Below are 23,818 nucleotides of genomic sequence, written 5' to 3' on the forward strand. Positions count from 1 at the left end.
TTAGTTTCTTAAGAGAATAGTAACACAAAGTTACTAAAACATTCAGTGTGTGTATGTATGAACGTGCATACACGCAGGAAATATCTAAATTAAATATTATGAGCTATATTATTATTGTTTACTATTAAAAGCAAACTTATTTTTTGACACGTGGACCACCAGCTCCTGTTGAGATGCAGGCTATTTGTTAACTTTATTTTTTCATTAGAATAAAATCCACCGTATAGATTTTAATGTAAGACTTTTCTCAGTGGTTTTCATTTTACGTTGCTCCTTACCCAATCCAGTATGCAGCACAATGTGTGACCCTTGGAACAGGGAGCTTATTGTAGGGAAGAAAGCAGATATTGCATGTATATCGCTTCCTGTATATATTTATATTTATTCATTTATTTCTGAAATGCCTTAAGGATTTCACATGAGGGTTCTCTACAAACCAGGGCCGCACACCAATGAGTAGAAAGATGCTGAGGTAGCATTTCAGCCCCAGTCGGCCCCGCCCCCCAGTCCCGACCCCCACCCCAATTATGAACATGGCTGGCCTGAAAATCCCTCATCTTGGCCACACACCCCAGTGGAGAGCCCCAGCCCAATTGAGTGTGTGGCCATCCTTAAAACCCCTCAAGGCTCCTCACCCCAGCTTGCCCGTTCCCCCCAGTGGAGACCCCACCCCTATCCAGAACCCTATCAGGGCAGGCTGGCTAGCCCCCAACCATGCACCAGGCCTCTCTCTTATATAATAAAAGGTCAATATGCAAGTTGATCCTAATGGCAGAATGAATGACTAGAATGACTGCTCAACCAGTCAATGTGAGGTGCACTGACCATCTCTGGTCTCTTTCCCTGACCGGCAGGCTCTGATCGCCCATTTTGAACGAGGAACCAGGGATGCGTGGCGGGGTTGCGGGTGGCTCCAGGCCAAGGTCCCTGCCCCACCAGTCACCCCCCACACAGAGGACAACACTTGGCAGGGGCGGGCCTGACAAGCTGGTGGAATGGCAGATCTCTCAGTTCCTACCACAGCTGGCAGGCTCTGATTACCTGATGGCAAACCTGGAACTGGGGGTGGATGGTGATGGGGGGCGGGTCTGGCTTCAGGCAGCTGGGGAAGATGGCCCTGATTGCAGGCCAAGCCTAGGGACCGCACCTGCTTACAAATTTCATGGGCTGGGCCACTAGTTTAGTTATAAAACATTGTATTTATATAATGTAAATCCTTTGATGAGTTTAGAAATATACCTACATTCACGGTACCATCACCACAGTCTAACATTGTGCACAGTGCTCTAAAGTTTTATATTCAATTTATTCATCTGTTTTTTTAGGAAATGTGCTTTCTGAATCTTGTTGAAAATTTTCCCTAGCAAAATACCATAAATATATTTTTCTATATTTTTTCTCCTAATAACTTGAAAGATTTGCTATTTACATTTAAGTCATTACTACATCTGGTATATTCTTTTGTGTATGGCTTCAGGTACAATGTGTGTGTGTGTGCATGTGTGTGCGTGTGTGTGTGTGTGTGTGTGTGTGTGTGTGTGTGTGTTTCTATAAAATAATATCTTGAATCACTCAGTATTTTACCTCTGCAACATGACATATATTATATTGTTCATTTCCAGCCTTTGTATGATTTTCTGTGTATCTATTTGTCTACCCACGTGCCAACTAGATTTCATGATTTGTGTTCAGGCAATCTCCCAACCACTTTTTAATTATTTTTTTCTTATACAGTCTTACTACTTGACCTTCTAAACAAAGACTATAAATAACTTTTCAGGTTCAAAAAAATACCTGGTTAGATTTTCTTTGGTATTCTGTTGTGTTTATAGATTAATTTGGGTATAAAATTAAAAACCTTACATTTATTTGTCTTCTTATTAGTTATATGGCATATCCCTCATGCCAGTTAAATTTTCATCTATGTCACTGAATAATTTCTTAAAGTACTTTTCTATATATACCTTGTAACTATTTTTTTTATAATTTTCTGTAAGTACTTTGTAAGATTTGCTGCTCTTGCAAATAGAGGCTTAAAAAGCAAAATAATTTCTACTTGTATGTCCTTTTAATAGAAAATGGCATTAGTGTTATATACTTATCAAAATTCTTGCAAATGTGGGGAATTTATTATTAATTCTGTGAGGTTTCAATAAGGGACTCTGATCAAGATGGTGGCATAAGTAAATGTGGTACTCAAATCCTCCCACAACCAGATCAAAATTCCAACTAAACTACAGAACAAGCATCATTCAAAGCCACCTGAAACCTAGCTGAATGAAAATCCTACAACTAGGGATTTAAAGAAGCCACATCAAGACTGGTAGGAGGAGGAGAGAACCAGAACAAGCTGGTCGCATTCCCACATTCAGCAGATATAAATCAGGAAGGATATCTGTTCTGCAGAGGTCCCCGCTGAGAAGCAAGCAGTCCCATCCACATACTAAGACATGCAGCCCAGGATTCCAGTGGCAAGAGGAGAAGTTCCAATTACTTCTGGCTATGAAGACCAGTGGAGATTGTGGCTGAATAAAATGGAGGGCTTCTGAAGTCCCAAGCAGTTCCTTTTAAAGGGACTGTGAGTAATCCTACTTGGACTCACTGGATATAAATTCTAGCACTGGGAAAACAGCTTGAAAATCAATAGGGACATACAGGAAGGAAATGAATTATCTGGCATCAGAATGAGAGGTGGCAGGCAGCTTTCTGCCAGAAGAAGTGCTGGCAGAGGACATTGTTACTTTTCTGAGACCCCTTCCAGAGAGCCTGCAGGAAGCATACCTGGACCTCCATCAACCTAACCTGTCTCACACTGTCTTCCCTGCCCTGGTGATTCCCTATACCTTACCACACTCAACTTGAGGCCCCACCTCCCCATGTCATTTCCAGTGGCTTTTTCATAAATGTGTCCTCTCTTGCCTCATGCTTCAGACACTCCTAAAAAATTCAAATAAGCAGCATCAGGCCTCTAGACACACTGTACCACTTTCTATGTGGCCCCAGGCCCAGCACTAGCAGTAGCTGGCCTTGGTTCACATGTGCCCTTTCTTGAGCACCTTCAAGCCCAGCACTAGTAAAAGACATTTGCAGATTCTTCTGTAGCATGTGCTGGGTGGCCCAAGGAAGATCAGACACAGTCACTGAATTTAAAGTTCATGGAAGACCCTAGAGCCAGTGTATGCAGCCAAAAATCTTCAGACTACATTGGATTACAGCCCTGTAACTCCATAAGGGACACCACCACCAGCAGACTTAGTGGGCACCAAAGCCTCACTGAAGCAAGTCATAGTCTGTAGGTTCCACTCCTGCACAGCTGCTCCTCTGTTCTAGTGGCAGCTTGTCCTCAAAGGGGCAACCAACAGTAATCAAGGCTCAACTATAACTGAACAGGGGTGTACCTGGAGCACCTAGCTTGGGTTACTGTGGAGGCAGTGCCACTGTGTCCTACATGACACCTACTATATGAGGCCATTCTACTAAGTTCAGCTCTACATAAAACATAAAAACAAACCTAGAGAAGCAGTAAAAAGGGGGAGACAAAGAAACAGATCACAAGTAAAAGTACAGGAGAAATATCCAGAAAAAGAACTAAATAAATGGAGGCAAGCAACCTATCAGATACAGAATTCAAAGCAATGCTGTAGAAACTTAATGAGTACAAGGAACTTAGTAAGAACTTCAACAGCATGAAAAAAACACACACACATAGAAACACTAAAAAAACAAACAAAAATTAAGCAGAAATTAATGACACACCAACTGAAATGACAAATAATTTACAGGGAATCAACAGTAGAATAGATGAAACTGAGAATCAAATCAGCAATTTCAAATACGAAAAGGAAAAAACACCTAATCAGAATAGCAAAAGGAAAATAAATAAATAAATAAATAAATAAATAAATAAATAAAAAATAGGGAGCATCTAGAACAACTTCAAGTGTGCCAACATTCATCATGGGTGTTCAGGAAGGAGAAGAGAGACAGCAAGAAATTGAAAACCTATTTGAAAAAATAATGAAAGAAAAATTCACTAACATGATGAAAGAAATTGACATACAAATCCAGTCAGTACAGAGTATCCAAAACAAGATGAACCCAAAGAGACCCACCAAGACACTTCATAATTAAAATGACAAAGGTTAAAGATAAAGACAGAATCTTAAAAGCGGCAAGAGAAAAGCAATCCTTTGCCTACAAAGGAGCTCCCATAAGACTGTCAAATGATTTCTCAATAGAAACCTTACAGGCTAGAGTGGATGGGCAAAAAATATTCAAAGTGCTGAAAATCAAAGACTGTAACTAAGATTACTCTATCCAGAAAAACTATCATTTAGAATCGAAGGACATATAAAGTGCTTCTTACATAAGAAAAAGCTAAAGGAGTTCATCACTACAAAATAAGTATTAAGGAAAATATTAAAGGATCTTCTTTAAGATGAAGAAGAAAAAAGATAAAAATATCTGAACAATAAAATGACAATAAATACATATTTATCAAAAATTCACTCTAAAATAACAGAATAAATGACCAAGCAGAATAGAAACAGACTCATAGATATAGAGAACATTCTGACAGTTTCTAGATGGGAGAGGGGTTAGGGGATGGGTGAAAAAGGTGAAATAATTAGGAAGTACAAACTGGTTGTTACAGAATAGTCATGGGAATGTAAAGTACAGCACAGGGGATATAGTTAATAATATTATATTATTTTTTTTAAAATCCTCATCTGAGGATTTTTTATTCCATTGCTTTTAGAGAGAGTAGAAGAGGGAGGAGGAGAGGATAAGAGAGAAAGAGAAAAAGAAACATCAATGTGAGATAGATCCATCAATTGGTTGATTCCCACATACTCCCTGACCAGGGCCAGAGATGAACCTGCAACTTAGGTACATGCCCTTGACCAGAATTGAGCCTGCATTTGTTTGGTGCTCAGGCCAATGCTCTAACCAGTGAGAACACCAGCTAGGGCTCAATTATATTCTAATAACTATTCATGGTGTCAGATGGGAATGATATTTATTGGGATTATCATTTAGTAAGTCATGGAATGTCTGATAACTGGACTGAACACCTGAAACCAACATAATATTCTATGTGAACAGTAATGAAAAAATGATTTAAAAAATTTTTAAGTGAGATATCTCAATGAATCCAATCATGTAATCCAGGAATAATGGAAGGATGTATAAATATACTGGGAATTAACGGTAGAGTAAATGATTGCTTGTGCGCCAGACATTTATATTTTACTTTTAATTTTATTTTCTTGGAAGTCTAATGCAACATTTAATACAGTTATTTTTTACATTTTACTTAAATACTCGAGGCTCGGTGCATGAATTCGTGCATGGGTGGGGTCCTTAGGCTTGTCCAGTGATCAGGGTCCATATGGAACCTCTAGCCCAGATCAAGTCAGGGCTGGGCTGATCGGGGCCTGCCAGCCAGGAGGAGGAACAGGGGGAGAGACCAAGGGAGGTAGGTCTGCCAGGGAGAGGGTCTGTGGCAGGTTGGCTGGACAGCTAGGCGGTGGAACCAGCTGGGGGTAGGGACAGCAGGAGGTTTGCCAACCTCCATAGATGTGGATCAGGGCCAGCCAGCCGTGGGGAGGGACCAGCAAGGGGGAAGTACTGGGCAGGGTGGAGGAAGTGTGGGAGGTTGGCTGGCCAGCCCCATTCAAGGTGATCTGGGTGGCGGGACAGGGGGAGGGACTGGCCGGTGGAGGGACTGCAGGAGGTTGGCTGGCCACAAGGAAGGACCAGGGGAGGTTGGCTGGCCACAGGAGTTTGGCTGTGATAGCACACTGACCACCAGGGGCCAGTTCCTGCATTGAGCATCTTCCCGCTGTGGTCAGTGTGCATCATAGCGACTGGTTGACAGGTCCTTCTGGACGTTTGGTCGTAATGGTTGCGACCACCGCTGCTCAGAGCGTTTGAACTCTCTTAAGAGTGGTTTCGAGGGAGTTTCCAATCCCACTCCTTTTCCTCTAATGGTTTTCCTGCCCCTCCCCCTTCCCCTATGCTGGTCAGGAGAGCCTCTGGCTGCTCCCCTTCTAGAGCTAATCAGGGGAAAGAGCCTTTGACCTTGGCTATAAAAGAACCCGTCTAATCACTGAGCTTAGGCCACCCGGAGTCCAGACACATAAGTTAATGCAAATAAACATTGTTGGAGGGTGTGTGTGTGTGTGAAAGTTTAGATCTGATATTGAGAGGAAAAAAACTATTCCTTTAAAATAATGACAACACCTATTTCAAATATTGTAATGAAAGTATGAAAAAAAAAAACACCTCACATAAAAAGGCTGCAAAAATGTTATTTTACTTTGAAGGCAGTAATAAATTTAAATTACATGTTTCTTTCAGGCGACATCCTAAAAATGTTGATGCTTTTTTTATGTGTTAAGCTTATACAAAGGTCTTAAAAGACCCCTGACCCTGCCTTCTGAAGATTTTAGGTTAACACGTTTGTCTTAAAAGCTGTGAGGTGCCTAATTTTTTAAAACAACCGGCCACATCTCCTTCCTCAACCATATTGTCACACCATCCAAGTTATACTTTATAAACAGCCTTGATGTGCTACACACATTCAAAAAGTGGGTAAACTACTTTGCCTTAGAAGTATATATTTAGTATTCACTTAGTTACTTTATTTTATTTTTGTGAAATGAGAAGTGATCAACCAAACCTTTCAAAAACACCCACCAGATGATCAATATCACCATATGTTTGATTCACAGTACATTTGGGCATAAACACTTCAATTACAGCTTCGTGTTTAGTATCAAAAACCTTTTCTTGTGTGTGTGTTTTTGCTACAGATCCCTTGCTCTGGATTACATTTTGAAAACTGCCTATTACAGATAAAGCACCTTTCTAGGTACGCTTGTGAGAAACAGGTATTTATGCACACAAAGGTGTGTGCACACCTTTTCATGCACAAATGTCCATATGATGCTTGCGCCATGCTCCCAGCACATGCCCCCTGCGGGTGTGCGGCCACACACTTGGGTCCCAGCATAAACAGGCTGCCCCAAACATATGGGAGCCCCGCAGGTCTTCAGAGGAGAATTAACCAGAGTCACTACACCGACTGTGGTGTGAACCTTTCCACCCACATGGGGCCTGGAACCTGGGACCACATGGCCCACACCCACCTGAACCCCTCCACCTGGGGCTCCTCCTGGGGCTCTGCTTGGGGAGGGAGTGGGGGTGAGGAAGGCAGTGCCAGGAGGTGCCTTGCAGTGCCAGTGGGTCTTCCTTTATTTTTAAAAGATTTGCACCACACACACCCAGCCCCCAGCGCCACCTCTGTCTGGGTGAGGGGCTGCCAATGGTTTGCAGGCTGGCCACACCCCCGATTATGGTGGTGATACCTGCTGGGGCGCTCCCCTGCTGGCCTGGTTGCCCCTAACTGCCTCTGCTTGGCCCCTGCCACCCTGGCGTTTTCTGGAAGGATGTCCAGAAGATGTCTGATCTAATTAGCATATTTCCCTTTTATTAGTATATACTAGAGGCCCGGTGCACAAAAATTTGTGCACTCAGGGGGGAGGGGGGCCCCTGAGCCCAGCCTGTGCCCTCTCGCAGTCTGGGACCCCTCGGGAGATAACGACCTGCTGGCTTAGGCCCTCTCCCTGGTGGCAGAGGGCAGGCCCAATCCCTAGGTGCAGCCCCTGGTCGGGCTCAGAGCAGGGCTGATTGGGGAGTTGGGGTGCCACCCCCTGTCATGCACAGAGCAGGGCAGATTGGGAGGTTGTGATGCCACCCTCAGTCACCCTCAGGGTAGGGCCGATTGGGGGGTTGGGGCACCGCCCCATGTCTTGCACAGAGCAGGGCTGATCAGTGGGTTGGGGCGCTGCCCCTGTCACACTCAAGGCAGCATCAATGGGGAGGTTGCGACGCCACCCCCTGTCATGCACAGAGCAGGGCCAATCAGGGGGTTGGGACGCTGCCCCGTCACTCACAGAGCAATGCCCATCAGGGGATTTGGGGCTCCGTACCCTGTCACGCACAGAGCAGGACCGATCAGGGGGTTGAGGAGCTCCCCCTGTCAATCACAGAGTAGGGCCGATAGGGGAGTTGGGGCACCGCCCCCTGTCACACACAGAGCAGGGGCGATCAGGGGGTTGGGGAGCTCCCCCCATCAGACACAGAGCAGGGCTGATCAGGGGTTTGGGGCGCCTTCCCCTGTCACGAACAGAGCAAGGCAGATAGGGAGGTTGTGGCCCCACCCCTTGTCACATACAGAGCCGCAGGGTGATCAGGGGGTTTGGGCGCTGCCCCCTGTCATGCTGATCCTGGTGCCTGGAGGCCTCGCGGCTCTGCTGATGCTGGTGTGGGGAGGCATATTACCCTTTTACTATATAGATAGAGGCCTGGTGCACAGGTGGGGGCTGGCTGGTTTGCCCTGAAGGGTGTCCTGGATCAGGGTAGGGGTCCGCACTGGGGTGCCTGGCCAGTCTGGGTGAGGGGCTGAGGGCTGTTTTCAGGCTGGCGGGTGACTGAAGCTCCCAACCGCTCCTTTTTTTCTTTTTTCTTTTTAATTCTGGGCTAGCTTTAGCTCTGAGGCTTGGCTCCAGCTATAAGGCCTCTGCTGCTGAAAGCAGGTTTCTGGCCTTTGTTTACCTTCTGTATTTGAAACAATGTTGCAATCCTGCTGGCTGAGGCCTGGCGACTAAAGCAGGTTTCTGGGATTTTGTTTAGCTTCTATATTTGTAACATAGTTGCTTAGAGTTGCAGCTCAGAGGCCTGCAGCGGCAGGCGGGGAATGTTGGAGTCCTCTGTCACTGAAGCAAGCAAGCCTCATGTTAGCTTTAAGCTGCCTGGCTGCCAGCCACCATCTTGGCTGGCAGTTAATTTGCATATTGCCCTGATTAGGCAATGGGAAGGGTAGCAGTCGTCCGCTAATTACCATGTTTCTCTTTTATTAGATAGGGTAAGTATTTGTCATATTATTCTCTACTTTTCTATATGTATTTAAAATACTCCAGAATATTTTAAGAAAATAAAAAATGGTCAAGTTGCAGATAAATAATAGTTTTGAATTATAACCTGGTAGGCTTGAAAGCAACATCTGCATAAAAGGGCATAACTGGTGGTAGGCAACAAACTTGTGGTTAGGATTGCTTGGTTAATATTCTTTTGTTGGAAAGGCGTGGTTTGGGCAAAGGAGAAAAGGAAACCAGCCCTATGAAAGGGAATGTCTGATTGGCTGTTGTCACTGCAGAGAGGGGCAGGTGTGGCTAAGGTTCAGGCTGTCCCACAGGCAAGGATGTCTCTGTGTATAGGACGCCAAAGGACACCTGTCACACCTGAAACAATTTGCTAACACTCACAATTGTGGAGCTCAGGAGAATCACTGTTTTTAAAACTATTATTTCCCTGACATATAAAATATACATACATATAAATATATGTGCACTCTTCTGAGCTTCCCCTGCTCTCCCCTTAATATTTGGCTATGGCCTTCTTTTCATTCGTTTTCTCATGTCAACGAATTGGGTACAGACCTAATTTTTAATGGCTACCGTGTGATGCCTGACTGTTTGACATTACCATGGTTTACCTCACTAACCCTTTATTGTGGGCAGATTGTTTCTGGTTTCCCCTGGCATCAACAACTACAGTGAACATAATTGCTTATTTGACTGTTTACTTAGGACACATTCACAGACATGGAACTCCTGGCCCAAAGCTAATTCACTTGAATTGTGCTCCAGATTTCTAAATTGACTTTCTAGGAAGTGCTTCTGTTTATTTAGTCCATTGGTTTTAAGTCAGATTACACCCCACAAACGGGTTAAGAGAAAACTATCCAATTGGGCAAATTGCAAACTCTTGCTGAACTTGAGCGACCTCTGGGCTGGACCTGGAAGATCCAGGCTAGAAGGTGAAGTCCAGGGAAGCGCAGGTGGCTGGTCGAGGGCCTTGTGTGGGTGCGAGCGTGTGAGTGTGTGTCCCTCAGGTCCATGCTCATGCACACACCCAGACGCCCTCACTCCCGCTCTGCATCCTTGGTCACCAGGAACCTCCCTGAGCTCGATGCATCCAGTCCCAGCACCAGGCACGTCCGAGAAAGTTTCCCCAGACTGACTCCCACCCGCACCCACTAGAGGCAGCACCAGGTGGATCGGACTGCAGGGTGAAGTCCAGGGAGGCTCGGGTGGCACAGCCAAGGGCCCTGTGTGGGTGCGGGCGTGTGAGTGTGTGTCGCTTGGGTCCATGCTCATGCACACACCCACAGGCCCACACTCCCACTCTGCACCCTCGGCCACCAGGAGCCTCACGGCGTTCAGCCTGCTCGCCAGTCCCCACGCACTTGGTTGAGCCTAAGGTCCTTATGGACCCTTGCTCTTTATATAAATAGATAATTCTGTAATATTTCTGCACAATAAGGATATATATATATATAGTTTCCCAAAAATGTATACACACACTTTAAATAATTATAAAGGGAATGTTTATTAAAATACGTTTCATTTTCAAAATTGAGTTATCAGGCCTTAATATATATTTTGGGGGGGATACCCTGTATTTTCTCATATTGTTTTTGCTCTATTCTTATGTATTATTAAGCTTTTATTAGGTACATGTTGTTTAATTCAGGAATTGCTTTTCTTCCTTTTTATCTAAGGTTTAATTTTAAATCAGTAATGAATACAAATATTATTAAATGCTTTCCTAAACATCTTAAAATATAGTTTTTTTTCTTTAATCTCTTAATTTGAGTAATGTAAGCATAAATATTTCTGTCATTCAACTATAACTAAATTCCAGAGCAAATACTGGCTAAAAATTATAGTATTACAAAAATGTGGCTGGATTTGTTTTGGTAACACCTTATTTAGAGTGTTTACATCAATGTTCCTGACAATCAACCTGTTTTTCTAACTTTACCTCCACTTCTCTACTTTGTATCAGTTTGTACTAGCCCCATAAAAGAATTTAAAAAGATTACTTCTATTTTTATTATATGGACGTATTTATATAAAGTTAAGCTCAGCACTTTCTTAGAGGTTTTGTAAGATATTTATGTATGTATGTATGTATGTATGTATGTATTTATTATTTATGTCTGTTAACTTCTTTGCAAGTTGATATAACAAAATATAATCTGTTTAATGTTTATTGATACATTTGGCTTTTTATTTCTTCATGGATTAATTTTGTTAATTTATCTTTTCTAGAATTTCATCTATATAATATATGGCAGACAATTTTATAATTTTACTGTATTTATGTTTATTTGTACTTATGGTTCATTTCTGTCTCCTATATTGTGTTTCTTCTAATTCTTATTTTTCATATTCAATCTTACTGAATGTCTGCTATTAGTATTTTATAAAGACCAGCTTTTGCTTTTCTTGATCTGCTCATTTTTTTTGTTTCATGACATCTCATTGATTTTTGTGTTTTAATATCTATTTTCATTTTCCTATTTCCTTATTGGTTCAGTATTTTCTGAATTCTCAAGATTAATGCTTAGTTCATTTTTTCTTTCTTGTTTTTATATGTTTACGTTTGTATGTAACTAGTATATGCATATTAAATATTAATATATATGTGCATGTGTGTGTGTTGTTTCCAACTGTGTGGAGATGTGTGAAAATCTTTATGTTATTGGATTTTTAATATTATCACACAGTAGAAGAATGAATTCTCTATAGTATGTGCTTTTGGATCTTTGTGATGTGTCTCATGTTTCTACACAGACAGCCAAGTCCAGAAATATAAACATTATGAATCTTTGTAGTGTAAGTTAAACATTACAATTCAAAATTCAGTTAAACCTTACAATTCAGAACTCTTATAGCTTCTGTTTTTCATGGCTTTGCAGAGACAACACAGAACAGTGGTCAATAACTCGGATTATAGAGAAAGTCAAATTGAGTTCAAATCATGGTATATCCACCTACTAACTGAGTGACATTTGGAAAGTCATTTAAACTCTATATACTTTTGCTTTATTATAGGTAGAACAGAGATATTGATAGTAATTACTTTATAGGGTTGCTGTAATGGTTCAATTGATTTCTTATATATAAAATTCTTTACAGTAATCAAATTTATTAAAATAATATGAATATAGAGTTCATATTATTTTAATATTAAATATTGTTATTAATAATTGTGTTAATAAATATAGACAGTTATGATTATATTTGAAACCGAGAACATCTTATTTTAAGTCAATTCAGCTTTGCACTCAAATATTTCATTAACATTCTATGTGTATATAACAGAAGTAGTACATATCCTCACTTAGTAGTTCTGATAGTCATGGTGCCAAAATTTCCTCTACTAATATTCACCTTTCCAGACATTTTAATATTCTCTCTCCCATTGCTGACACTCCCCACTCTCTCTCTGTTTTTTATCTGAAGATATTTGTGTTCGTATACAAATACAGTAAGGTCATCCCATCTTGAACAAAATGCCAAATTATTACAGACAATATCCAAGAGCTTCTTAGAATAAAATTTCCTAAAGTTTGGAAATATGAAAACATCTGGAAAGAAAACAACAAGAAAGTGAATTAACTGATAGAAAGATATATGGGAATAATATGCTAAAATAATAGTTTACTGATGAAAAATATTATCTGAATCTATGATGTTGGTTTAATATTAAATTAGAAAACTTCTCTGAACCATACCTGGTTCTAGACCATGGGTTTGATGAGTATACAACTGAGGAGCTGACCGATTTACAGCTCTTGTCTTCCATCTAGGCTCCACCCCTTCACCCCCCTGCTGCGGGAAAGCCAGGCCAGCTGTCTTCACTCAGTGAAATGCGGGTATCCTATGAGTCCTAAGCTAGAAAACCCAGTTAGCGTACTCCACTTCACTTCCATTCACCCCCCATTTCAACTGAAATTCTAGTCTCTAGTAAAGACCCAAAGACACAGTTTATGTGTTTTCATTTTTATTTAAATACAAATGGTTAAATAGGTGTGCCATACGGGTAAAGGTGCTTCTAGAAGTTGGTAAAGAAGGGCAGGACGGCCTGTAATTCCCTGTAGAAGGAAAAAACAAAAACAAAACACAAAATACAGAAGGTGAGGACAGTAATTCCCAGAAGCCTTCAACCCACCCTTACCATCTTTCCTCTTTCATCCTCTTCCATGTGCTTTTGCCACTTCCTGTGAGTTCTGTGACCGTTACAGTATATTCACCAAAAGCACACAGGGTGATCTTTGTAAAATCTAATTCATTCTCATTTCTCTGTTCATAAGCACTCAAAGGGTTTCCTATCTCACTCAGGATTAAAACTTTAGAACGTTTACTATGTGATCACCAAAGCCCAGGTGACCAGACTCATCACCATTTTCTGAATTTGTCTCTGCCCCTACCCCCAGCCCACTGCCTTTTGGCAGTTCTTTAAAGATGTTAAGCACAGTTCTGCCTCAGGACATTTGTGCTTGCTAGTCCCAGGGGTGCTGGAACATTGTTCTGCAGAGAATCACAAGGTTCACTACCTGACTCTGCCCACTCTCTGTTCTGACTTATTTTATCACTTCAAAGGAGCCTTTCTTAAATAATCTCGCCGAAACCGGTTTGGCTCAGTGGATAGAGCGTCGGCCTGCGGACTGAGAGGTCCCAGGTTCAATTCCCGTCAAGGGCATGTACCTGGGTTGCGGGCATATCCCCAGTGGGATATGTGCAGGAGGCAGCTGATCGATGTTTCTCTCTCATCGATGTTTCTAACTCTCTATCTCTCTCCCTTCCTCTCTGTAAAAAATCAATAAAATATATTTAAAATAAATAAATAAATAAATAAATAAATAATCTATCCATTATAGTACAACACCCATCTCTCTCATCTTTTTAACCTCCTTTATTTTTCTTCTTAGCTCTTATCACTCTCTGACATATATTTACTTGTCTGTGTATTTAGAGTCTGTCTCCACTGATTAGAGTATGAGCTTTCTGAAGCAAAAGCTTTCTGTTTATTTTGTTTACTGGTATGTTCCAACATTCTAGAACAGAACATGGAATATAGTAAGTGCTTGATAAATATTAGTCAAAGAGTTCAACCTCTAATTTGGTTATCTTATACTAATTAGGCAATGAGAGCTACTCTAATGAACTATGCAATTATCCACCAGGGAATCACAAACCAGGAGTAGAAGATGGTGGGTAAAGATTTAAAGTAGTGAGATAAACTTTACTATAAAATATAATTTTAATTATGCTGTTTATAGAAAGATTAACAATACACTTACAATACAATGTGATATTAAGCTGTTATGAGTGAGTAAAGTAATAGCTGGACCTAAATTCATTGGACCCATTCTAAAATATATTTACCAAAAACAATAAATGTATGTTAACATCAGTGCTTGAAAGAGTTTCAGAGCAGTACTTAAGGATATGAGTGCAGACTCTGCAATCTACATTGGGAGAACAGTCAGAGAGCCAGAATGTGCATCAACACAAGAATTACAGTCCAGGGTATATTTTATGCTGTCTTGGTAACAGGAGCTCAAGGTCAGTAATGTGATATCTGCACTTAAATGACTAATATCCTGCTTCCTTCACAGTCATCTCCTCTGTTTTCTGTTTTGTTTTGTTTTTGTTGTTGTTGTTGTGTGTTTTTTTGCTTTTCAAGATCTGAGGCAATGTTTGATAACTCAGTAGGGGTGTGTGTGTGTGTGTGTGTGTGTGTGTGTGTGTGTGTACTGAGAGAGAGAGAGAGAGAGAGAGAGAGAGAGAGAGAGAGAGAGAGAGTAATAATAGAAGCATGAGTACATTTCTGTTTCATTGATGACTACCCTGTGTCCTTGATTGTTTATTACTTCCTGTCTCAGTTTGGCTTATCTCCTTGATTGGCTGACTGATTAATTGATTATCAAGATGGGGAGGATCCAGATTCATATAAGTAGAGAAAAAAATAACATCTAGTCACTAAACTACATCAATAGGCAACATTAATTTGACTGCCCAAGCAATTGGCTGTCATTAGCCCATGAACCTCATCACCAATATCACTTTCCCATTTGTTATACCTGTCAACAGCTTTGATTTTCAATTGCCAGGAAAGAGGTAGAAATATCTTGACATGGATAGTCGTTCAATGGTAGGCATCTGGACTCTAACATCTGGCTTTTCAAATGATAGTTGTACCTGAAAAAAAAGAGGTTCTAGAATAAATTAACTCTTATCCACACTCTCAGAAAACATTTTGCACCATGAGCCAAAAAATTCTGGGAATGATGGGACCAAGCCAATGAATATTCTAACTCCTTGTCACTGTTACCCTACTGCTCAGAAGTAACGCCACATGTCAGAATATACTCTTTATCGCAAAATAAACACTTCAGGCCTAACCCAAGGCCTTTCAAAGTTCACTCTTCTATTTTGAGTTTCAGATCTGCAGATCTTAACTGATTTCCTAGAGTCAATTCATGAGAACTGGCTCTCAAAAATGCTCTACCTTCAACCTCCAAGGTTAATCCTGAATTCAATAAGGCACAAACTCAATTATTGTTCCTAAAACCTGAACACAACAACTTTCACATCCTGACCAACAAGCTGACCTCTGAAGTTTTTTGTCATGGACTGATAAATGAGATTCTATTGACACCATTGCAATTAGGTAGTTGTTAATAATAGAACAGGAGCAAGGGGAAAGGCAAGACACTTTAGGCCTATTATTTGGGTAGCTTCACCAGGAAGCTGCAATTCACTGGCCCATCCCTGCAGACCACAGGGGAAGGGACTCAATCAATGGGAGATGAGTGCATGCACAAGGAGTTGGGGTTACAAGGGAAAGCACCTGTCTGTCAAGCCTGGAGAACAATGGCTTTGGCTAGACTAGGCAGGGCCATTGCAAGCCTGCACCAATTTAGGAATACATAAACCAGCAGATAAAGAAGCTCACTCTCCTGTGTGTGTCTCTTGGCTCCCATGCTCCTCTGGCTTTGTTCCTGCCCCTGTTGTCTCCATAGCTGCATGGCCCACAGTCACGTGGACCTCACGCGCAAAGGACTATAACTGGAAACGCAAATCAGCTAGCTTGATGCTCCATTTGACTGTGGAGACGTGGAACAGAAACTCTGCACACTGGCTTTGATCTCAGATCTGCTGAAAACAAACTGGCACTTCTTTCTTGGCAGGGCAAAGGGAAATGGGACTTTGGGAACTCGGGGGTATAATTGCACAGAAATGAAGCTTTCTATAATGTATCACCTTCCCATGTGAGCCTCAGAAAATTCTCAGTATATTGTAACACACCCACTCCCACCAGCAAGTGGTGGGGATGAGGACCTCTCCCCACTGATCACACTATTTATAGACTTCTCCTAGGAATGCCCTAAAGTACAATGTCTAATTCCTATTCATCCAACAGGACTTAATTTCCAAAGTTCCCATTCACGGAGACCTCAATACACTTTATATTGCAATTTTCTCCTGCTTACTAAAGCTGTGTTCCCCTTTGCCCACGGAGTGCTACTGTTCTCCACAGTTTTCTATTTAAAAACAATCATACAGCCCTAGCTGGTTTGGCTCAGTGGATAGAGCATTGGCCTGTGGACTAAAGGATCCTGGATTCAATTTCAGTCAAGGCTGATTCCCACTGGGGGGCATGCAGGAAGCAGCCAATCAATGATTCTCTCTCATTATTGATGTTTCTCTCTCTCCCCCTCTCCCTTCCTATTCTAAATCAATAAAAATATATTTTAAAAAATAATAACAAATAAAAATTTCCCATATTCTTAATACCCTAAAGAGAGAAAGGTATTGATATCCATGCATTGATTTATTGAATGAATATGAATTCCTATGTGCCAGCATGTTGAGGTGTTGAGCACATTTCTGCCTTCATGAAGCTTGCATTCAAGTGAGTAAGTACAGCTAAGAACAAACAGAATATATGTCGAATGAGTGGTGCGCAGAACCCCGGAGGAAAACAAATTAGGAGGAATCGGGGGATAAGGAATTTCCTGAGGAGGGAAAGGAATTTGGTCTTCTTTTCTGGACCACTCTATTCAAAGAATACCTTCTCCCTTTTTTTTTCTTTCACGTGCCCTAGATCCTTTGTGTAAGGGAGCCTATCGCAATCTGTAATGACATATGTGTTTGCTGGTCTAATTGTAGTATCCATCTCTCTCACAAAAAGTTCCCGAATAGCCTTACAACACAATATCTCATTTACACCAGTGTCACAGGATAGCAACAATTACCAAGTAGGATAACACCCAATAGATATTTATTCAATAAAGCCATACAAATCAACACAAAATACTTTCCACTCTTTGACTTAAAATAAATGTATAGCCCATAACAAAGAAGCTTACAGTTTATATTATTTTGTTCTATTTTGATCTCGAGCAATTTTGTGTTGACATCTTCTCCTTTAAATCAGATGTCAACCCCTGGATAATGGAAACCAGGCACTGTTCTACTTTTGTTTGCCTGGCGAAGTCTGTCATTGTCATTTGAAATAAAAATAAGAGTGAAATCTTCCAGCACATGCACACACACACATATACACACACATACACACAGGATTAGAAAAGGAAGAAGAAAAAGCTTACCTTCCGAAATACTTCCTCCAGGTGACAGTGCCAAGAATACTTCTGGAAGCATTCGATTAGTTGTGTGATGAAGAGAGAACCTTTAGTAGTGTCTCTCCAGGATACGTTATCTGTAAAGATAAGGAGTGGCAAGCCTTGAGCTGTTCCCTTGAATGTTTTCTTTTCTCACACGTGTTTTTTTCTTTTTTCCCGTAATCTTTGAGTTTTTTAAGAGTAGCTTTGGAATTATCTTGACGTGTTTAGGGGAAACACTTATATCTCTATATTAACTAATTTTCCAAAAAGAGGAGAAAAAATTTTATAAAAACCTGGCAGAGATTTAACTAAGGGAATAACTCACTAGAATTTCATAATGATTGCATTATATTCTTGGAAATGACTCTTACTATGTGCTTCATGTTCATTCACTTGGTTTTGAAACATGGCCTGAGAGATAACTGAAATTACCCCATTTTACAGAGGAAAGAATGGACGCTCAGAGGATTAAAGAATTTCCCCATGCTTATACAGTAAGCAACATAAAATGGCTCCCTGGGTTCCAGGTTGCTTACAGAGTGTATAGCATTCTGTCTTTCACAATATTATAAGCAAGTGCTGAACAAATCCAAAGGAGATTATGGTCATGGTTTCACTGGTGTATATTATATCCCAACTCACTATGTTACATACATTAAGTATATACAGCATTTTGTATGTCAATCAAACCTCCATGAGCCTTTACTGGTGTGGCTCAGTTAGAGCGTGGTCTGCACACTGGAGGGTCTCGGGTTCCATTCCTGGTCAAGGGCACATACCTGGGTTTCAGGTCAGATCCCTGCCCCCTGGTCAGGGGGCATGTGGGTGGCAACCGATTGATGTGTCTCTGTCACATGGATGTTTCTCTCTCTCTCCCTTTCCTTTCCCTCCCCTCCCCCTCCTTTCCACTGTCTCTAAAATTAATGGAAAAAATATGTTCACTCCTTGCTGGGGAAAAACAATATGTCCATGAAGTGGTAACAAAGAGAAAAGACTTAAAACAAAAATTTGCAAAGTAGAAACATTCAAATGTTAGAGCTTCTTAAGATGACTACGTAGAGGTCAAGAACTAAACACTGATCCCTATTATTAGGACCAACCGCTAAGCCCCAGGGTATAATTTTCTACATATTTTAAAGGATCTCCTGGTCCTGTTGAGCCATGCAATGGCTCCCTCTAAAAAGCATCAAATGAAAACCATGGATAAAAGAAGTTGGAGTTGATAATTTAAGAAGGGCAGGCAGTCTCAGGATCCACTAAAACTCTACTCAAAATGTTAAACAGATTTGATAGAAAATGGAATCAAATCTGTTTTTTAAACAGTGTATGGGGAACGGGGTTCCTTGTATTAGGTTGTTTTAGTATGTGGTATACCTTTGACCATAAAGTGCAACACTTAGTATAAAAGTACAGTTTTTAAAAGTGGAAAATATAGAAACTCTGTTTCCATAGAATAGGTCAGAGAAATGTAAATTGTTTTGACAGCCCTCAAAATGTGTCTTACATCACTGCTGCAGGGAGCCTAACTCAATATTCTAGAATCACTCTGAGGTGGCCTTAGGTGCACAACCCTTATCTGTAACTGAAAGACCTACGTGGGGTTGAGGAGCAGAAAGCAATGAAGTCCTTCTCCACGTGAGCTTTGTAAACAGCATCATCCTCCAGGTTCTCAGGTGACTGTGAAGTGCTGTCTGTCACGGCTGCTGGAGAGTCACTGACCCACAATTCCCCTCGATTCTCTGTGGAGACAATAACATTGTGCAAACTGTGTGCCTCTATCAGTATGACTGTCACTATTGTCTACCTTATTCTTTTTAAATGTTTATTCTCACTAACTTCACATACACACACACACACACACACACACACACACACACACACACACACACTAAACCGTTGCCCCACACACATACCTTGGTCTCTCTCTAGTTTCTTTGAACAATGTGCCAATTAATAGTGGCAGCATCTTACCAGCAAGTAGTGATGGCATCAACAAACTGGAAGAACCCCTTTCCTAAGAAGAGTAGAGGACTTAAAACCTTATCTGCATAATTTCAGAGCCCAGTTCCCAGTTTTCAGCTAGGCTATTTCTGATTTTTCTTCCAAACACTGCTCCAGAACGCTAAGAGGCGATTGGAAGTCAGAAAAAAGCAAAGGAAATGTTGACATCAATCCCAAGTGCCCGCATCTCCCTACTCACTTCCCCTTCAAAAATGCATGAGGGAAAAGGGTGCTGCTACTATAGAACAGCCCCACTTTCCAATGACATTCTTCTCAAGCCGGAGAATGTCAAAATGCCTGTAAGGCATGTACAGATGTCATTAAAATGATCTTATTCCAAGGATTATATATTTGTGTTCAACTTTGATTAGGGATTCTGAAGATCTCCTTCACCACTTACCTTTGATTAAATTGAATAGATATTTCTTAGCTGAAAAATCAAACTCTCATGTTATCAACTCCCCTTGGCATTTCCCAACAATTCAGTTCACTTTATTTGCACTGAATGGGGTCTAGGATTGTTTTCCCTAAAAGCAAAACATACATCACAATCCACCGCAAACACCTCATGCCCTTTGGATTTTCCTTATCAGAACTCACCACCTCTGCAGGCCTGGACAATGATGACCTTAGGTTTGTCCTTGAGACTGGGGCAGTTGCGATTGTTGAATATCCGAAAGATGGTGTCATAAGGTAGCACATCTGGGTTTTCCTTGCTGTGCAGAGTCCCACAGAGTCTATCCAGGAGGCCATGGGACATGAACACCAGGAATGTACTATCTGAGGTCCTGTGCTCTGGGCGGGCAGCAAATTCCACCAGCACTTTCTCCATCTCCTGAAAAAGACCACGGAGTCTTACTCTACAGGACAAGCACTAACACCAATCTGACCCCTGTTTATGGTGAGCAGCATAAGAAACACCTGTCATGTTCCAGTCACTGTGCCTTCAGATAGTGGTTGTCCAGTGATAGGTTTCTTTTTCTTCTGACCATGGAGCTGGGGGCTCAAGGACCTGCTCCTGCTAACTTTATATGAGCTTTCCTCTTGATATATTTTATATTTGCTTTTTTTTTTTTACTTATATACTTTTTCTTTCTATCTCTGTCTTTAATCTGATTACCTAATAGAAACCTTACATCATAAATATATCCTACCTCTTCCCTTCAGCAACCCTTCCCACTGTGCTTAGAATGAGATAACACTTCTCACATATGTGTACTCCCTCCTGTCATCCTTCCTAGGCTCTCCTTACACTGGTCTTTTTGTATATTTCATGTGTCAGTTTCATATGTAGTTCACACTCTTCATTGTAGTAATCCCTCTTGGAATGGATTGCAATCACATATTCCCAGACCTGTCTTGTTACTGGTTGTCATCTCTCAGGTCCTATACTGTCTCCTGTAAAGGCTTTTCCTGACCATTCCATCAAAGCAAATACTCCCCCACTCCCCAATTCACTCTTATGTTCTCTTTTTCTTGTTTAAAATACTTTTAACTTCATTTTCACTCTTACAGAGAGTCATGGGACACATCAAATCTCTGAAATTTTCTGTTTTTCTTTTCATATGATTGCCTCCCACCGGTAAACTTAAATCAATTCAAACTTGGAATGTCTTGTCTCATTCACAGACCTACCCTCAGTGCCAAAATAGGCCCTGGGACCAAGTCAGGACTCAGTATTTATATGGTGACTACATGCCTTTTAAATTTTCATTACTTTAGAATTTTCTGGGAATGTTAGGTCTGAATCCCAATCACCTCACTTTGGAACCAAGAATTATGTGGGTATACATGCCAGGCACTTTCTGTCTAGTTTCATGGAATTGAGGATATTTGGAGCCCAAAGAGAGACATAGATGTCATCTACCTAATAATTTCATTTTATAAACACACCTACTCACATGCACGTGCCCACACAGAGGAATATGTGGCCTAAGGTGGTTAAATCATTTGGCTATCATTATAAAGTTAGTTTGTTAGTAGGAGGGTGTGTGGGGTGGGTGAGGAGCCCTTACCTTGGCTGTGAGGTTCTCTTCCACAATCACACGGTAGCCAAGGCTCACAAGCAACTCTCTCATCCCTGTGATGTCAAGGTCAGCCCCTTTCCTGGGCTGAAGGTGATCAAACTCTCTATTGCATATGATGAGAGCCAGGCGAGTGCGGGCTGTTCTTTCCTTTATTGGATAGATCTGCAGGAAATGGATATGCAGTGAGTTTGCCTTACTGAAATCTCTTTTAAACCTTCATGTACTAATCTCTGTTGCTTTGTTACAGGATCATGGATCTGCTCTCTCCCCTCTCCTGTACCAGAGACCCTGCCTTTTTCTTTGTAATGGATTGAACTGACAAAAGAAATAAGTGAGAATTGAAAGTGATTTAGAACTTTCAGGTTATATAAAAATAAAAATAGACTGAATAATAAAATAATGTAACTTATTTTCTAAGAGCCCAGAAGTGGACCTAGAACATATTTGTTACACTTACTCAAGAATCTTGAAGAGTCTAGAACAATTCCTACCATAATTTTCTCCTCTCTCTTCTCCACCTAGTCAAATCATTCTCAGTGTTCAAGGTTCAGATCAAATTTCATAAAAACCAGGAGACATTTTCTATTGGCTCCAGCTAAAAATAAATACATCAAAGATGATTTACCTTTGGTAACATCATTAGTTCAGTATTATTTTTAACACAGCAAGATAAAATGGATTTCACGCTTTAATTGTATTTTAAGTCATGTTTTGTCTCTAGGCTTTTCAACTAGTATGAAAATAATTACTAAATATTTTTATCTACAGCTACAGCTTAATTGTAATAAGTCTCAAATAGAGCAAATAAATGAAGAGAGAAATCTGTATTGTATCATGAGCTTGAAAGAAAATTGGAATCTGTGTGAGGCAAATGAGTTCCTCCTTGCTCAAAGCATCTATGAAAATGATTACCACTGTCCCCACACCACCACTCTGCAATTAGTGCTTTAGGGAATCAAGTACTTAGTGAAAGCAATTGCTTCTCTCTCTGTCTCTATTTTATGGATAGAACACAGTACCTCTCCAGCCCTTTCTTGACACACTTTCAGGAACTCTTCAGGAGGACAAAGCTTGAGGGTATCTGTAGTTTCTGCTGACTCAGCTGGCCCAGTCACTTCTGGAGGAACTGCAGGATCTATCATATGACATCACATGATGTAATTTTAATATCTGCATCTGTTACCCATGATCACCTAAGACATACTGACAGAGAAGGTAAGTCATGAAAAGTTCTTTATACACTTTTAAATGTAGGAATTTTTTTTTTGTATTTAATCTCTAATATGAAGAAGTGTATTGTAACTGGGAAAGAAGGGGGAAATTCTTGGTAGCAGATCCACCCAAAAATGTGATACTAGATTATGATTATTAAAAGGAAAACACTTTCCTTGGTGACTTCAGTCAAAATTAGGCTTTTTATATTTAGCTAAAACAGTCTGAGTCTGGCTATATTTTACTCTAAAGCACTCACTCATCTAACTGGATGGTTTCTTATCACTGATCAAGAGTACATTGAATAAATATTTAATAGAGTGCTATTCATTAGAAACATAATTAAGTCACATGTGCAATTCAATTTTTGCTAATGTTCACATTAAAAAGGAAAAACAAACAGATGAAATTAATTTTAATAATATTTTATTTGACATAATATATTCAAACTATTATCATTTTAACATGTATTACTAGCCACATTTCAAGCACTTTATAGTCACAATGTGGCTGGTAGCTATCATATTGGACAAGAGGCCTGGTGCACAAATTTGTGCATGGGCAGGGTTCGGCTGGCCTGCCATTATCAAGGTCAATTAGGTTGGCCAGCCAGGGGGGGATGGGCCGTGGGTGGTTGGCAGGCTGGCCCCGCCCCCTTGTGGAACTCCTAGTCAAAGACAATTTGTATATTAGCTTTTTATTACATAGGATGGTATAACATCCCAAGTCTGTGCCTAATTCATACACAACACAGACACAGACACACACTAAGCACCTAAAAGAATCCTGAATCCTGTACCAATAGGCATTATTTTTTCCGGGACCTCAGCCTGAATTTTCAATTTGTCCAGAGGAAATGGGCTTCTGTGATTCTTTGCAAAGTTGTAGAGTCAGCTATGTCCAGGAGAAAAGCTAACTAGCCACCAGAGTACTGATTCCAGGGCCAGGGGGACAACATTTTACACAGAGATTCTAACATACACTGGATGTCCTTGCCTCCAAAGATCTGATGAACTGACACTAAATT

At 40.8% G+C, this 23,818-nt stretch overlaps 1 protein-coding gene across 1 annotated transcript in view; it reads right to left on the reverse strand.

Moving 5' to 3' along the window:
• Nucleotides 1–12,904: 12,904 nt before the first annotated feature.
• The window catches only part of LOC118664119 (caspase-1-like), a 35,693-nt gene continuing 24,779 nt past the window's right edge, over nt 12,905–23,818 (reverse strand). The window contains exons 11-17 of the mRNA XM_036323979.1: nt 22,599–22,714; nt 21,568–21,741; nt 20,153–20,387; nt 19,147–19,290; nt 17,537–17,646; nt 15,005–15,122; nt 12,905–13,012 (exon numbers count right to left, since the gene is read on the reverse strand). Coding sequence (XP_036179872.1) covers nt 15,024–15,122; nt 17,537–17,646; nt 19,147–19,290; nt 20,153–20,387; nt 21,568–21,741; nt 22,599–22,714 — 878 coding nt within the window. The 3' untranslated portion in view covers nt 12,905–13,012; nt 15,005–15,023. The remainder of the gene's footprint in view (nt 13,013–15,004; nt 15,123–17,536; nt 17,647–19,146; nt 19,291–20,152; nt 20,388–21,567; nt 21,742–22,598; nt 22,715–23,818) is intronic.

This window comes from Myotis myotis, unplaced genomic scaffold (assembly GCF_014108235.1).
Source record: "Myotis myotis isolate mMyoMyo1 unplaced genomic scaffold, mMyoMyo1.p scaffold_m19_p_10, whole genome shotgun sequence".
NCBI classification, from domain to species: domain Eukaryota; kingdom Metazoa; phylum Chordata; class Mammalia; order Chiroptera; family Vespertilionidae; genus Myotis; species Myotis myotis.